General features: G+C 45.6%; 1 protein-coding gene across 1 annotated transcript in view; it reads right to left on the bottom strand.

Annotated features, from left to right (window-relative positions):
- Positions 1 to 13: 13 nt before the first annotated feature.
- The window catches only part of LOC142589919 (uncharacterized), a 39628-nt gene continuing 21771 nt past the window's right edge, over positions 14 to 17870 (bottom strand). Inside the window, exons 7-12 of the mRNA XM_075701632.1 lie at positions 16651 to 16776; positions 7170 to 7311; positions 6967 to 7085; positions 2598 to 2732; positions 1435 to 1465; positions 14 to 62 (exon numbers count right to left, since the gene is read on the bottom strand). Coding sequence (XP_075557747.1) covers positions 7274 to 7311; positions 16651 to 16776 — 164 coding nt within the window. The 3' untranslated portion in view covers positions 14 to 62; positions 1435 to 1465; positions 2598 to 2732; positions 6967 to 7085; positions 7170 to 7273. The remainder of the gene's footprint in view (positions 63 to 1434; positions 1466 to 2597; positions 2733 to 6966; positions 7086 to 7169; positions 7312 to 16650; positions 16777 to 17870) is intronic.

The raw sequence follows: 17870 nt of genomic DNA, 5'->3' as shown, positions 1-17870 counted from the left end.
GTCACACTCAGTTCCGGACAAGACGAGTTTACACGTGAGGCGGTCGACTATAGCCTTTGTGCCTAGAAAGACAATATATTCAGGTTATATAAAACACATAGAGAAATGAACATGAATTGACCAGTTTAATAAGGGAACTGAATACTACTATAAGTAGAAGTAGTCTTATAATTATAAGGTGACGCAGAAAACACAAGGACGAACTAGAAGCAGCTCTTGTACCCGCAGTGTTACCGAAGGAGTCTTTGGACCAGTGTCAGCATCCGGATAAAAACACAAGGACGAACTAGATGCAGCTCTTGTGCCTGCAGTGATACCGAAGAAGTCTTTGGACAATGTCAGCATTCGGATATCAACATAAACTCAACGCATTGCGAATACCAGAGGAGGTGTCTTTCGTTGGGTGCTTTTGTAAATTCTAGTCGGGATGCAAGCACTGGGGATTCTCGGGCTTTGCCCTAAATTTAGCGCCGTAACTATACGCGTAGGTGGAATATGACAATGCATTCGGGTGGTCTACAGAGACGTGCGCGTTGTTCGTGCTGTCTTGCAGTTACATAAAAGAAATCTCAAACAAATACTGTGCTGCCAACATCATACATGGATGAATATTTCCGAGATAATTGGATATTTCATGGTCTAGAAATGTACGCTCAATTACAAAATTTGGCCAAATTTTCAATTTATTCATTTTACATATTTCATGAATTTGCTACGTTGGTTACAAGGGTTCTGCAAAACCTGTATTTACATATTACTAATTTTCTTGATATTCATGTGTAAAATATCAATGTTGTCCGCTTTAGATGTACTATTACATGCAATTCACATAATTGTGATATCATTTTTCGTTGCTGAGTTACAGAGTTCCAAACCTAAGAGTTTCGTTTTTTAAAATATTCCATATTTGCCAATCTTTAATAAAAAATTCACGACCTAACTCAAAAATTCGAAACAACCACTAGATTTTACATTTTTCTTTCAAATGCAACGAACCTCGTCAAATTTGGTGCAGTGGTTGCCGAGAAAAACTGATTCTCCTTTTACATGTATTTAGATAGGAGCACCCGAGCTAAAGCTTCCACTGAAGAAAAACTGCCAGTTGGCGCACCATCGTATAGTTTCCAGCGTAGATAGGAGAGTCTAACATCGTTATAACGAAACGATATGTAACAAAAGAATGGATATGAAGAAGCAACTTTGATTGCCTTCAAAATTACCAGTTAAATTTAGGCCAACGATGTACCCGATATAACGAACTGGTTGATATTATAACGAATAAACAGCCTTGTTTCTGTGAGCAACTGACTTGTAACAAAGCGCCATGCATAACTCGACAGTATCACTATCCTCGCGTGGATTCTATATCGGCGAATGGGGCGTGGATTCTATATCGGCGAATGGGAACTTAACATATCCAAATTGGTGCCTTACCCTCTGACATCCAAAATCGTGCAGCAGATGCCTGCAAAATGAAGAATTCGTTAGAATTGCGAATGAGAAAGGCCCCAGATGGTCTGCTTAATATCCCCACATCACAGGTTTTCACGCTCGAAAAGCAGTTCAATGAAGAGGTCGCGGTGCTTTTTTGTTGCGCGTTAAGCACTTAATTTTATAAAACCGCTTATCTACTGTTGGTTTGCCAATATTCAATTTTAACACACGATGGTACAGAGTGAACGGTGTTATAAAGCAGTCACCGAGTAGCAGCAAATATAAGCCCCAGTTTATGGCAATCACGCCTTTTAGAAGAATTTCACTTTGGCCTAGTTGGTGTTTACTGCATATATATTATATCGGCCGCAAATATAGACAGGGACAGCGGAAGAGAACACGAAAACGACCCGGGCGATGTTGTTTGTGTGTTTATTCTCTTCCGCTGTCCCAGTCTGTTATTTGTGGTCAATGTGATATGCACGGCTTTAAGGTTGCGTAAAGAAACAACGCGATCATACACGGTAATCTGAAAACATACATCGGTTCAATCGCCAAGGACGAATAGGTCTTGCAGCATTAATGGAAGCCTAAATTGCTCCTGTAGGATTTTGTCATGGAGCGGAACATGTGCTGTCATGGAGTTCTGCTGCTTGATCCGGGTAATAAGTAGTGCAGCTGTGTCGTACCAATGTTTTACATACACATGCCCCTCTGAGAGGAATGCAGGTGCTATCAAACTGAACTTTGGTAGTGGAAATGAGCAAGACAAAAAAAAACTGGAATTACGTTTCTGCGTTCTTTAATTTGCACTGAACGAAAAGAGGCCCAATCACAATGTGTCAACTACACCGTGAAAGAATTAGTTTAGAACGCGTCACTCCGCTCATTTTGTGATAAAGGGGTTAAGATTTTGAGATTCCCGAGTAATCCGTTCCATGTAATGTTGAATTACATGATGCATACTCAGATTTCTTTCATATGTCGCTTACTATTTTTGGGTAGCGAATGCGAACAGCGAGGAAACCGGCGTTCTCAAGAGTCCATTTTTTTTTTTTGCTTGCCTGCGTTCTAAGAAATTTCAGTATCCTAGATAAATCGCGATCAAGAAATTACAAAGGCGTTGCCAGGTGAAACAAGTACCATGCAGGAGGCCAACTTGCCGAAAGTCGTCCGATGACAGGAAATCCATGGCTGTAGAAGGCTCAGTGATTTCCAAGCCAGGTTTAGATGAAGCCTTAATATTGCTGTTGGCAATTAACTTTCGAATTCCATTCTTGAAATTTTGTATACGATTTCTGTAAATATATATATATATAGATATACATACATACGCACCATTGGTTTCCGGAGTTAAACAATCAAGCAAGCCTACAGCTGACACCAAGGCAAATAAAAAACCCCTTGAATACCTCCGACAGATAGCTTGCCGTCAGCTTGAAAGAAAAAAAAATGTAATACTGTTGCAGGCTACGCATACGGCTCTGTTTGAGAATAAAGCATCATGTTTCAAAACTTTTCCAACTTCAGCTCGTTATTAAATATCCAGTTAAACCATAACCTTATGCGCGCATCCTTCTACTCCAACAAGACCCTATTTTCCCTTCGCTTGTTCCCACTTCCCCCAACACACCACACAACCTTCGAGGTTCTTAACATGAACATCCCTGATTCACATCCCTTAAGGAGGGAAAATTGTATCTTCTAATATAAATTTTAGGAATTTGCTTCCGCCATTCATAGTAATGAAGAAAGCCCCCGATATACGACCTCTGCTCCCCTTCTCACGGCATTCACGAAGCTCATCAGTGATCCGGGAAATTGCAACTGTATTGCCGCGAGCCTTTCATTTCGTGTTAACGCTCGTTGGTTAATTGACGCGTGTTTAATTTTTTTTCGTATTGTTTTGTTGCTGTAGTTAGAAGCGTCCAGTAGCGGCAAACGTTTAAAATGGGAAACTTGCTGCACTACTACGGCATGCACTTCAAGCAGTGACACCGTGGTACTGTCGCAGTCAATCGGTGATGCACTTCCATTTTTGCGTGAGCTTCGGTTACCCAGATTTAAGAAACAGCCACAGCGCTGTACACATCTGCTGGAAATATTGGCCATGAAGGCCGACGACATAACCGATATGACGAGTTAGTTTCATACTATAACGAATAAACAGCCTCGTTTCTCTGAATAACCGACTTGAAAGTAGCAAAGCCTCACGAATAAACGGACAGCATCGCTTAATTCGTGTAGTGTAGATTCTATATCGGCGAAAGGAAAACTAACATATACTAATTGATGCCTTACCCCGAGGCATCCAAAACAGCACAGCGAATTCCTGCAAAACGAAGAGGATTGAGTTCTTAAGAATCAGGAATGATAATTGCCCCATCGCCTGCATTATTACACGCGTGTCAGAGCTGCTAACGCTGGAAAATCAATTCACTGGAGATGTATGGATGCTTTTTTGTTGTCCGTTAAACATTTCATTTTCAAAAAGGAATTTATGTGACGTAAGCAAACAACGCTGTCGTTCATTGCCATCCTACAATATAGATTTCAATATTTTGACATAAAGGCGTAAAGGGAATTGCCAAGAACGAATAGATCTTCCCGTATTAATAGAAACCTATATTGTTCATGAATTTTGCCACGGAAGAACTGCGTGCTATCATATATTTCCGTCAGCCAGGGCTCCCCCTGTACGCTGCTCGATTCCGGTAATGAGGAGATCAGGTGTATCCTACCAATCTTTTACGCACAAGTGCAACCTCTCAGAGGAACACAGATGGTATCAAAATTACCGAAAATTATGCGTGTCGCTCTCGGAAACTGAACTTGCGCAATTCAAATGAGCAAGGCATCAGAAAAAGTGGAATGATGTTTCTGCTCAATGTTATGTTCGTTTGCACTACACCGAACAGGGGCGCTATAACGTAAAGCTATTCCAAACTTTTCTACTCCAATTCCGCTATCAGCCCTCCTTTATTGGTGAAAAAAATTTTCGGGCCACTTCGTCCGTCTCTCACGCGACATCACGAAAACCGCGAGAACGCCCCACATGAAGTGATGTGTGCAAACTGATTATACATGATTAGACCGAAGGAAAGAAAAATTATTTCTCATTCAGTGCCTTTTTGCCGTAATACTCTGCCATTGATCAAACGTTTTCAGACTGCGCCCACTTTGTCCCGAAACGTCACAAAGCCCCGAAAACTCAGCGTCAAAGTGACGTGTATGCGCTAAAGGCGTATTATTATGCCGAACAAACTTCTTTGTCGCGTGCTACAGAGTTTGGGTGGTCATCCACCCTCACGGCGTGGAATGGCTTGTGGTTCTTATTTTCTCTGTTAGGCACTGCCATGTAGGTCACTCCTTGACTGAGCGCTTCGTGCTTCACTTTCACGCCTCGCGCAACCGTCGTCGTACTTGCACAACCCCTTCAGCCTCTCGTCGTCACCTTAACAGGGCGGACCCATCATCATCGTTATCATCATACTGTTTTTATCGCCACTGCTCTACGAAGGCCTCTCCCTGCGATCTGCAATTACCCCTGTCCTGCGCCAACCGATTCAAACTAGCGCCCGCGAATTTCCTAATTTCATCGCTCCACCTAGCCTTCTGTCGTCCTCGACTGCGTTTCCCTTCTCTTGGTATCCATTCTGTAACACAGTTTTAAGTAAACACAGTTGCCGCTGTCACTAAAAAATGCGAACATGGCAAAGTAATGCAAATAAAATGATCACGTGTAGGGGTAGTAAATAAGGGGTGAGGTACAACATACACAAACAAATGTTGTAATGCATTCAATAAAAAAGGTGTTACATGTTGGACAAATTGCGAAGAACAGATTATGGAAGGTGTACAAAAGGAAGGTGTACAATCAGTGCATTTTACCAGTGCTACGGGGCAGAGACTTAGCGACTGATAAAGACGGCTGCGCAAAGAGCGATGGAAGGATCGAAGATTGCTAGGCATAACGTTAAGAGACAGAAAGAGAGCGGTTTGGATCAGAGAGCAAACGGGTATAGATTATTATTCCAATTGACATCAAGAGAAAAAAAATTGAGCTGGGCAGGTCACGTAATGCGCCGGTTAGGTAACCGTTGGACAATTAGGGTTACCGAATGGCTGACTCATGCGTCCACGATATTCGCGCATTTGACACATTACAAGGGCATGCACTGAAATGGCGAGGACCCATGGTTCTGGACGGTGGTACTTCCGCTGGGTGACCATGACAAAAAAATAAATAATGGGGTTTTATGTGCCAAAACCACTTTCTGATTATGAGGAACGCCGTAGTGGAGGACTCCAGAAATTTTGACCACCTGGGGTTCCTTAACGTGCACCTAAATCTAAGTACACGGGTGTTTTCGCATTTCGCCCCCATCGAAATGCGGCCACCGGGGCCGGGATTCGATCCCGCGACCTCGTGCTCAGCAGCCTAACACCATAGCCACTGAGCAACCACGGCGGGTAGACCATGACCAGAGACTGAGCCCGTCACAGCAAACAGATTGGCCTGTCGTCAGGTTAACTCGAGTTAGGTGGGAAACGGGGAAAAATATGTGGGCGGTCCTGACTTACCACAACCTCCCACACGGGGCAGAAAGATGGAAAGCCCAAAATTATCACCTCTAGTCGGACACTCAATTTATAAGCGAGATCGATAATGCGGCGTCCTGGAAATATTGGCGAGGAGTGGCTGGAGGCATGGCTTCGAGCTCGCGAGGAATTACACGCGTCAAATGCTCCTGAACAGACATGAGTTCCAGGTGCCTGGTCTTCAAACGAAGGTATCGCGGCAGCATTTCGTAACCTCATGAAATGCTGCGAATTATGACGGCTGTTCCACATTCAGACAGTTTTTGAAGATTGCTTCGACTGAGTCAACTTTTCCAGATCAGCAGGTTAAAGGCATCTCCAGTGCCCTTCATAATGCGGTCAACCTTTTATACCTCGTCCATATCAATTTAGAAGCAAGAGCGTGAGCACATCTTAAATATATGCCAGTAGGCGTATATTTATCAGCCTTGCAACGTTCGACGGCCGGTCGAAAGCACCTTTCATGCGAACTGGCGCCCAATGGGCTTTTCAAACAGGTCACGATGCCTGTCCTTTCAAACTTCCGAACTGGTTTCGTCGTATTCATGCGTGTCATACCAGAGTTGTTTTGTGCTTTGAAGGTAAAGTGTGGCTTTTTCTAACATTCGAGTTGCGTCCTAATGGTTATGGTTGCAGGCCTTCGCGCTGATAATAGAAAATGTGGTCTTCAACGTCACTTTGGTAACCATTCTTTGCCTTCCTAAGAGATTTATTGTTGGATATTAAAAACAGGTAAGTTAAAGGCGTTGCTTTCTTTAAGATAGGCGTAACTGGTGTCGTTACTATTATTCAAGTAATATTACTCCCTCCAAAGAAATATCATATAGTATGAAGCACTCACGTTATTATACCGTCTTGTTTGGGAGGGAACACTATACATAGGGTAAGGTCAGTAGCTCGCAATCTACACTCCATTCACGGCATACTGACCTTCTGGTGGCAGGAGGAAGGTTCTGAAGAATGCAACAGTCGTTGACGAGCTCATAGCGGCACCGCACGTGGCCGATTCTCGCAGCGAATCCTGAAAGTACTCCTCGCCGGTGCCCAGTCTGCACAGAAACGACATCATTGAACTAAATAGCCTCCTCATAAGCCTATAATTTTTCTTTGTGATCAATTTAGTAGATACTAACCATCAGTGTCACCATCGCTGAAGAGCAGGCAACGGCACATCTGCGGAGGACGCCACTCACGGCCATAATGGGTGGACAGAGGGCGCTCCAATCGACGTGCATGGCTATGCCGCCACGTTGTGGTCATTCATGCACTTGACCTCTGCACAGGATCCAGGCAAAGGAAACGATGTCATCCAGCAGAGTGTAGCCTGAAGCTATAAACTGTAAGTACAAAGAATTCAGCCCAAGGAATTTGGCGAACTTTCGGACAAAGAACACCGCGGAGAAATATAGCCTTGGTAAGCCAGTGATATGGCCATTCAGGCAGCATCGAAATACTGAGCTGTATAAGTATTTCTGAAAACGTCGTCCTTTTTCATTTCGCAATTTAGCCGTACTGCGAAAAGAGATTGAGACACAAACAGCGCTAGTAATTCATATGCATGAGAAAAGCCAGAGGAAAGACAATGGCGTGCATGCCGTGTAACCAACCGCAGGTGCTATGACCACTTCAACTTTCACACGTCGAGGATATATGTAAGCGGCCCCGCTGTGTGCACTGTTACTCTCTCCATACTCAAATTAAAATTCTTCACTCGTGTTGTGAATAAATCGGTCAAGCTTGGTTTGTGTTAAGCGACATCTCGTCCCCGCCCGGGTGGGCTGAAGCTCATGGCTCGTCGTACTCGGCGACCTACGATTTAGCGACGTCGGACGACAGGCAAAGGATGCAGTTAACGAGAGTCGGAACGAGAGGCATTCACCCCGAAAAATTGCAAGGCATTCGCAACTGCCCACTTGGTCTCAATACAAGTATGAAGCAATATCTAGTGCACATCTCCGGCTTCCCTCAAGTGCGAAAAAGTTCCGCTTTCGCTGCACTTTTCGTTACCAGGGAGCACAGGTTTCTGACGTATACGGTTGCTTATTCCGAAGATGAAGAGACGTACCGAGTTCATGGCGTGTTGCTGAGAAGGCCCACAAATGGCGCACCACGAAGGTGCTATGTCTTGGCAAACAGGCCGCCAGCAAGTAGATGGACTAACATATCTTTCCGAGTGAACGGGTAGATCCTGCGTTAGTTAGAGCGCAGTTGTGTTATAGCAGAGCGTCACGCTATGATTAAGAAAAACAATGACCGCATAGCACGCCTGCCGACTGTCTGCTTAGGACAAGACCTGCTGGAATGCGAAGTAAAGAGTTCTGGAATCTATTTTACCTATATAGTTAATTAATGACATCCGTTTGATGAGCGCTTTCTGCGACACATGCATGTGACACAGTCGGTGGCCCAATTCTTTTATTTTTCTTCTGTTTTCTTCCTTCCGCCAATGGCTATCCTGGTAGATGTAAATTTTGGTGGCCTCGTTGACTAGTGTGTATTTGACGGTTACTGCGAGGCATTACACCGTTCATGGCCAGTGATGATCCTGGCAGAGAAAGTATTTTCATTCTATTTCATGCAGTGTTACTTTAAAAGGAATTTGCTACTGAAAATGTTTTTGTTTCAAGTAACAAATAGATCATGGTTTCACTCGCGAGTCTTCTAGCTCCCACAAGGAGTTAGACGCACTTTGATATGGCACCCTTGAGCGTGACAGTTTGTTCCCTGTGTAATATCCTAATAATTGAGGTAAGAAGTTTGTTCCCTGTGAAACATCCTAATAATTGAGGTAAGAAGTTGCAGAAAACAGCAGGCTCAACTTACAGCTGCGCTGAGAGATGGTGTAATTGAAACCTGTGCATGGAAGTGCTCTCTCGGCTATCACTTGGGGGTTACCTCTCCTCAAAACTTGTAGATGCTCTTTTGCGACACCAACTATACGCCTACAGACAGTCACCACGCTTTCGTCCTTGCATTTTTGCCCACTAATTTCATTTCATTTCATTTTATTACCTTAAAGACCCACGAGGAGTATTACATAAGGGGTGGGCACATATATTTTGGTGAGCGAGTGTTAACAAAACGAAACATGGCTGGTAACATTATTGGCAAAAGTTGGATGAGCACGTGATGGCTGCGATGTCGTTGGGTAGGTCGTTCCAGTCTGCTGCAGTACGAAAGAAAAATGATGCGGCAAAAGTGGTAGTTCGGGCACGAGGTCGGGAAACTTGAAGCGGATGACGAGTGCGATGAGATATGCGGGCTGGAGGGACGATGTAGGGTGCGCGACCTAGTGAACTATGGAAAAATTTATGAAAAAAGCAAAGGCTGGCAATGCGGCGACGAAGTGATAAGGGCAATAAGTCGGATTCAGTTTTCAAAGCTGACACACTGATGTCGTAAGAATATGATGAATGGATGAATCTGGCTGCTCTGTTTTGAACTGATTCGAGTGCATTTATAAGGCAAGCTTGGTGCGGGTTCGTAAACTCTAAACAGAACCCTAGAAAAAGCGGTAGACATATGGCTATACAATTTAGATTTGAATTCAATATCGTGAAAGTCGGTCTGCCATTGGGACACAAAGCAGGCAAGTGAGAACTGACGTAAGTCCCCAGCAAGTAGATCCCTCCCACATATATACCACCCCCAGAAAATGATCGCAAAATTTTTGTGGAAGCGATTTGAGCTTGTCACTGGTAGAACCACCACAGATATTCGACCAAACATTGTGCACGTGTAGTATGTATAATAAAGGAGCACGGAATGCAAACGTGCCTCAGAGGATAACAACAGTAACAACATCTAGTAGAAACGACGTGCATGAGTAACGACGTCTATGAGTAACGAAATCGACGAGTAAGAAATCTACGAGTAACGAGATCTATAACTAACAATATCTACGAGTAACGAAATCTTCGTGTAACAAGACCTACAAGTACCGAAATCTATGAGGACTTGTTCGCTCACTAAGATCCATCGCGTTGATTGCGATGAGTGCTGTGCCGCTAACGCCACACACACAACATGACAGCACTCCAGCAAAGAGAAAACGCAAGAATTTAATGTTCAATGTTCAAGCAAATTTAATACGGGTCCTTGGAAAGACTATATAAGGAGTAACGCTGCATTGAGCCCACAAGCACGTATATGTTGCATTACCTAAAATATCTCCATCTGCTCCACCATCACGTCATCGTTTATTTCGCGCTAATTTAGCTTATATCACTTTTGAAGCCGCGTGCAGTTTCCACATTGCAGGTGTCGACCACGTGTATTTGCATATTGCGTGCGTAGTATGGATGCACGCATATATTTTGCTTTCGAGAAAAACGCACGTATAAATATAAAGGAATCCTCTGCCGGCCAACTTTTGCAGAAATCACCCGCCTTCCTCCTGAATGTCTAATGCACATTTCGAGAAATTCCAAGTTATATATGTGTTGTATGCATCTAGTTCTTTATATATGCAAAGGGGTGCGCGAAAACATCAGCGGCAATTTTAAAGGAGTTCGGAGATCGATTTCCACGCGAAACGGTAAATACATTTTAAGGAATACGAGAATTTTGACGTCCCTTCCCACTTCGTCGATTTCTATAACATCAACAAACACAGGAGACTTCCATAAAACTTTCCAAACACAAAATAATGGTTTTCGGCAGAGCATTCCCTTCTATCAAGCTCACATTTCTATGAACATGAAGATTTCTATGCCTACCTCTATTTCGTCAGTGTCAGTAGCTACGGAGGGAAACCGGTGCTGCCGAGGTTAGTCGTAGTGCAGCACATGTGACCGCTGCACCAAGCATGCCAGGACGACTTGTCCATTTTCCTCACAGTTACAGTGCAAAGTAGGACAGAAATTATTTTCGTATTTAAGTTTGCCTCCGGTAACGACGAGATGCCTTTCCAGAGAGCAGACCACCGTCTTTCATCCCAGCTGCGCTCCTCGTTCATTCGGCAGGTTAAGGTCGAACTACACGTACGCGCGCCGACGCATGCCGACGCGCGCCGACGCGCGCCATGCATGCGCAGATGCTGCAGGACAAATACAGATATCTCTTACAGACAGATATCGGTGCTCTGGCAGCCTAAACAAAAAAGAAAATTCGACCAAGGTGAAAATGGGAGCCAATTCGACGCGCGCGGGCGCGACGTTTCACGCGCCAGCAAGCGTACGTGTGGTTTGGCCTTTGCGCGGAGACGGAGCCCGACACCCAACGCAGGAATGGAACCTAAGAGCGTTGTATACCGATTGTAACACGAGCGACCTTAACACAACCGCGGTCATCGCAAAACGCGTTTAGGGCAGTGACCCAGCAGGTGAAACGCCGTTAGACCGCTAACCCCGGCTGACTGAAAACCGAGCTTGGCATATTCTAGGTTTAGGTTAACCGACGTTGCGCAAGGTCAAAATGGCGTACAAGACATCAACGGACTGTGCAGTGTGGGTCCGACGCAGGTCATCGGAGCGCGTGCAAATTGTCCTGTCGTGACTTACGGAGACCGTGATAACCACTTGGGCATATAATATGGCTCCTCTGCGCTGAAATACTCGGAATGCACGCATCGACCCAGAGAAAACGCAAGCGCAATGACACTCTTGCGGCCAACGAAGGGCCGCACAAGAAGAATCAAGGGTGTCTGAACCTCGACAATGTGAGCGTGTGTTACCGGTTGCTGCCTAAGCTAAACCAACTATGCGCGAGAAAGAGTTAAGAAAACCTGCACGCCGAATTATACGTGCAAGAACACGTACTGGTTAGTGGACACTGCATGCGTTTGCTGCAGCGCTCTCAGAAACGCGAGCTGCGTCGATATCGCCTGGCGAATACGCCGAAGCTTCAGACGAACTTTAAGGCGTTCCGCGCCTGCTTTTCACGCCATGCTCATTTCGTGCCAAACTAGCTTTAAATTTTTGCGACATTGCCTCGCAACTCCAGTGGAACTTTGGAATTGCGTCTCATCACCGCCGTGAACCGTGATTGGGAATGGAATGGAAGCTTCGGAATACTGTGGCTGGCGCTAAACTTCGTTAAGAGAGACCCCACCGTTAAGTTTAACCACGGTAAGCGGCACCGGAGTGAAAAGGCCATGCGCCAAGTCATGCGCCAAGTACTTCTACAGAATTACGTCGGTTACCCTTCTATGCTTTCAAGTGTATGCTTACACTGACACGCTGAACTGTCAGTAGGTGTGACAGTCAATTTGGGTGGAACGGATATTGGAGGCGCTCGATGCTATATATGTCTATTCGCGAAGTCTAAATGTGCCTTTCCCACACGTTCGACTAGATAACCAAAACTAATACTTTACGCAATTTCACTTCGCCTTCTTGTCTTTAGAAATCAGCACTTAACTTCAGCTGCTTGATTAGAGCTGCCTATACAACACACCTCCAAATCCATTATAGTCTTAATTATTCAACTTAAAACAAAGACCCATGACGCCATAACTACCAAGCGGGTCACGCAGACGACGCCACGTATATGTCGTCTTATGCGTTAACTCTAGCGTCAACTATCAAACGACTCCGGCCACGTCGCGAGTACATCTCTTCGACAAAAACGGCAGTCACAGCGGCTGCTGAAAAGCCACGTACTCACGTACTTTCCTTCCCTCTTGGAAAACGATATACCGCCAACATTCAGAAATACGGCCGCTTCCAAGGTTACGCGAGAGAGATATGCGAAGAGAAGCCCTCACCGTGTAAACGATCAGCCGTCAGCCAGTGACGTTCTCAGTACCCGTTGAAGTGGTGCAAACTGCGTCGCATGCCGGTCCCCCTTCTCGTAAGCGAATAGTCGTTGGGGATAAGTAGTCGGAAGTCCATACCCTGCTACGATTTCACCTGTAACCGGGAACAGCCTACGCCGCAAGCGTGCGTAAGGGCCACCGGTTAAAAGGCCGCGTCCATACTCGTTCGATCGGCACGTCAGAAGAACGCTGGCAGGTTGGGCGCTCGAGGCGAGCGCGAGCCCCGCAGGCCACTCGAGCGCGCACCAAGCGCGTGGAGGTTTAAAAGGTCTCCAGAGACGCGCAGTGGGCAGCGCGAAAGACGACGAAGCCAAATGGACGCGCGATATATCACGCACGCCGTCCCTTCTATCGGCTCTGTCGGAGCCCGAAGGCTGGTCGCAGCGTTTCCTAGCTTGCGCTGCTGGCGTGAGCGTTGAGAGCATGCACAAGAGCGGCTGTGCGTGCATACCCAAACTTGCGCCATTGGTCTGAGCTGAATGAATAGGGGATCAAGCTAAATACAATGCTCCCCGCCCCAGCGTTGCGCGGACGCTCTCAGCGCGTTGCTAATGTTCTCTCACTCGCTTTCAATGCCTCGACATCGGGTCCGAAACTGCCTCCTATCGTTTCTTCTCGGTTCCTATTCCCGCTGTAACGCTGGTGCTACTATGGTGGGTCAGATGGCTCATCAAGCACAGAAAGGAGACACAGGCCTTAGCGCACTCAATATTCCCGCGAGCTCTGGAAAAGCAGAACTGTCGAACCGCGCACATCCTTGAAGCAACGTTCCCCTGTGGAACGTCGTACGACGCGCGTCACAGTCGAGCGTCGAGACGTGAACGCTGAATGCAAAAGTGTTTTGCAACGCGGCATAAGCATCTCGAGACGCCAGAAACACATTTCTAAACAATACGTTTACACCGCGTTACCACCGGTGCTACTTCACATCGGCCCAGCGACGAAAGGTGTAACGAGCCACAAGGTGACTTTATAAACACGTGAAACATGTAGCAGTTCACGAATTTTTTAGGTTAAGCTGTGGTGCGCTTAGCTCCTGGGGCGCTATTCTCGAACGATCAGTTTGCAAGACATTTTCACTTTCGCGAGTTTTCGCTACACTGGAGGAAGGCGTGTTCCGTTTCTGAGGCGACGCAGTTTTCTCACTGCGCTGACTGTAGTAAAACAGCGTAATTAGAGCGCTGTACCTCGCAGAAAACGAAGGCGTGTCCGACAGGGCGTTCTCGTTGAATCATGTCCTCTAAAAGTGATAGTACCAAAATACCGCCGTTGGTTATCTGTCTCGAATGCAAAGTCACGTTCATACTGCTAACTCAGCTTCAATTGTTGCAAAAATAATTAGCGTAGGCAAACTGGCCATACGTCCTAATCTCCTCCATACTAGAATTTCGAGGGCCTGTTACATCTCGGTTAATATAAAATTAATGCCGCCCTTTTTTTTCTCGAAATTGAAGCCCAAGAGCTCAGGCCCACATAACCACCCCTGAGACGACTTGCACAGCAGCCATTCGCCTGATCCAGTAAGTGACCCTCTTCAATTATACTTCGTCAGTCCCGGACTGCCCGAGACGGATCATTCAGTAACGTGGTCGATTCTGCCCAGAAAAAATACGATGCTTCACTAACTGCACTGGAGGGAGCTATCCATGTGGCAGTCTGAAGGTGCAACACTGGAACCTCTATGCACACACAATTTTGCACGTCACTAGACATAAAACCCTTGCACCATGCTTTCTACAGAGCTGAACTAAATGATGCCATACAAAAAAAAATAGGTGGAACGAAGGTGCACCAGATAAGAGGCCATATGTTGCCAGAAGACCCACTTCACAAAACAAACCAATGACTACAAATGTGTTGCCTTCTAAAGTACTGAGAAGGTGAAACTTCGACAGCCATTTTCTCGAAACCTTTTCTTTTTTGTCGTTATCCCCAGTTTTGGAGCTGGTATCGTTGTTACCGTGGGGTCCAGTTTGACTCCGCTTTCTTTGTCATCTCCATTAGAGTACAGTGCCGGCTTGTGACGTTCTATCTCTTCATCTCTTTCTTTTTCTAAATCTACGATGTGGCTATTCGTTCACTCAAAAATTGTGCTTCATGTGAAGGTAAGACAAAAAAATTGCAATAACAAAATTTGTCCTGCCGAAGAAATAAAACCAAGAATATCACAGCCTTGACCACGCATTTAAATATGCTGTGTACACTCAACGAGCTTTCGACTGCATTTTTAAGCCCTCAGGTCTTCCAGAAGAAGTAAGACTCTCAATAGAATTATCCCACAACAGCATCTCAAAATTTTGTGGAAGCATCAGGGAAACAATGTTAATATTTGTGCCAGTTTTCATCAAAATCCATGAAGAAATAAGGCAAGCGATAGCCACGTCCAACCTTAAAACACAGCAGTACTGTGCAGCAATAGAATCAACCGCAAGATTTTGCGCAGCGCGAGATCCGAGAACATGCTTAATATCTGCGCAGCCTCACCACGCAGCTCCGAATTCGCGTTCACAGTCTCTGCCAGCGTGTGTGAACAACATTGTGATGTTCGCTTTTACTGACTACTGTTGCAGACTTCTCGGAAATTGGGTGAACTTTTGTGGTTGACTGTGCCATATAGTCGAGGAAGGTCTCAACGTGACCGCTACCGCTACCGGCTGCCATGACGGCACATCCGCTGGGTTTCCTCGGCTCCGGTAATGTTTACCGTCAACAATCCCACTGTATGCCGTGCTTGCATTAACAAAATGACGATAGCCGTATTTACATGAATGCGAAAGAATGCGACAGTGGTGCATCACATTTCCAAGCGCATCAAGAGTGATGCGATGCACCAGGGTTTGCATGCGTGCGCATTACCCGTGGCGCGATGGTGGCGGCGCACGGTGTCACACATCGAAGGCAAAGCAGTACTTCCGGTGCTTACTGGGGCAAGGCGGTTCGCGGTCCGGCGAGTGCAGCAGATCCGCAGCAAATTCCCTCTTCCACTTTTCCCGCGCGATGGGATCACGCTTACATGCACTGCGAAGGTCGACTTACTCCTCATTCCAGACCTGTCTGGCGCATTAATGTTACGCAATATCCTAGCGCCTCGTTTCCGTGGATGCGATGCGCTAGAAAGTTGATCTGACGCGATGGGATGCGCCACTTGTCGCATTCACATAAACGGGGCTATTGCCCAAGCTGCCTGCTGCGCGATCCTAATTTACCCGCGCTTCTTGTTCTTGGTCACGAGCAAATAAAAATAAATGGCTAAATTACCTTAGTCTCACTTACCGCTGAGGACAAACTAGAAACGGTGCTTGTCGCAATAATAGAGAGAGGCTGTTTTAATACTGCTAGGCCTAGAGAGGTCACGGTGGCAATGAAGGGTTCATTTTCACAGAGGAGTACATCAATTCTGGATACCTCGCAAGACATACTGGGTATTTAACCAGTTTATATAGCGAAGACGCCAGAACACATAAGCATACAAGCTGCAAACACAACCACAACAATAACACGTATTCACAAACAAACAGGCAAAAATTTAAACAGATATACACAGCGCGGATCCTATTGTGTTCTTGCGTCCTCGTTTGTTTGCGCCGGCTAAACTCGCTCTATGCCTATTTTCCCCTAACAGGTGGCGCCACGTGACCGCAGTGTAGGGTGCATGCATGCTCTGAAGGAATGCATTCAGTCACCTTAGTGCAGTGCTGACAGACGCTAAATGCTGTGGCGCCATCTGTTGCATAAAAATTGACAAACATTTCCGCGTCGATGCCGTTCCTCTGGGCATCATAACATAGCGCTGTTAGTGGGTGTACAGTCCGAAGCCTTGCGCTTATGGTATGTGAGAGACGTTTTTGTGAACTTACTGATACGGCTGGAAAATTGCACTGCACACCGCCGAGAAAAAGCCATTTGTAGAAGGCGCAGGAAAGGTGCCATTTTGGCGTCCAATACAGAACGGTGCACAAACCCCGAGAACGAGTGGCATTGACCTGAAAAGAAAAAGTATGCTTGCTTAGTATGCGTCAAGTTCCAAATCTGTCTGGTCGTTCGGGCAGATTACAAGCAATTTCAAGCAAGAAATGTCCGCGTTTAAATCTCGTGAAATCACATAAAGCTCAAACAGGAGGACGCTAGCTAGTAATCACTCTTACGTAATCCAGTGACAGCAAAACAGGGATTTTCAATTTCATGAAGTCGCAAGCAGCAAGCGACTGCATAATCTCCCATTCCTGCATACTTTTAGGGTTACGACCCCTATGAAAATGGTCATTGCCTTTATGTTTCCTTTATGTTTCCTTCTTGTGCCCTATGTGACCTTTATGATTCCTTGTCCTTTGTGTGACCTCCGGGACGCCAACTTTGTGTGTACCACATGTTTATTCATCCTAACGTATACCTCGAGGAAGTGACCTTTATGATGCCTCTAGGATGTGTCCTTTATGTTTACGGCAGGATGTTAACTGGGTGTGTACTATGTGTTACCTGAGTGTACACTTGAGTGCACATGTAGGTGACATAGAGTGCACATAACAACTGTCTGTACATATAATACAGGCAGATATATCTGTACTGTGTGACAGCCATTGATACACTCTGCAGAGTCATTGTAAGTACTAAATCTTGACTTATCCTTTCCTTTGCCCCAAGAAAACAACCCTTATTATAATTATTGTATTATGTGCCCTTTGTGTTTACGGTGGGATGTTACCTAGGTGTGCACTCCAGTGCACACGTAGGTAACATAGAGCAATAATCTATATATGGTGCATGCACTCTTTATAGTTACCTACATGTGCACTTGAGTGCACATGTAGGTAACAGAATGTGCGCAGTGAGCATCTTTTGCAAATAGTACAGTTAGAGCTATCTGTACTATATGTTAGTCACTGGCAGATTCAGGGAAAAGGCACTGCTTGCACCCCTCACACTAGACATACCGACCGGCACTAATTGTCGCTATACTGTGCGGAAAATTGAGCCTGCCGTGAAATAGGATGGTGTGTACAAATGATTTATGCTATGCATTCTCTTAATATATAAAATATTTATTACTTTTTCAACCTGCTATTCTCCAGTAGCAAGT

Source organism: Dermacentor variabilis, chromosome 8 (genome assembly GCF_050947875.1).
Source record: "Dermacentor variabilis isolate Ectoservices chromosome 8, ASM5094787v1, whole genome shotgun sequence".
NCBI lineage: Eukaryota > Metazoa > Arthropoda > Arachnida > Ixodida > Ixodidae > Dermacentor > Dermacentor variabilis.
This window is presented reverse-complemented; position numbering and strand designations above follow the sequence as displayed.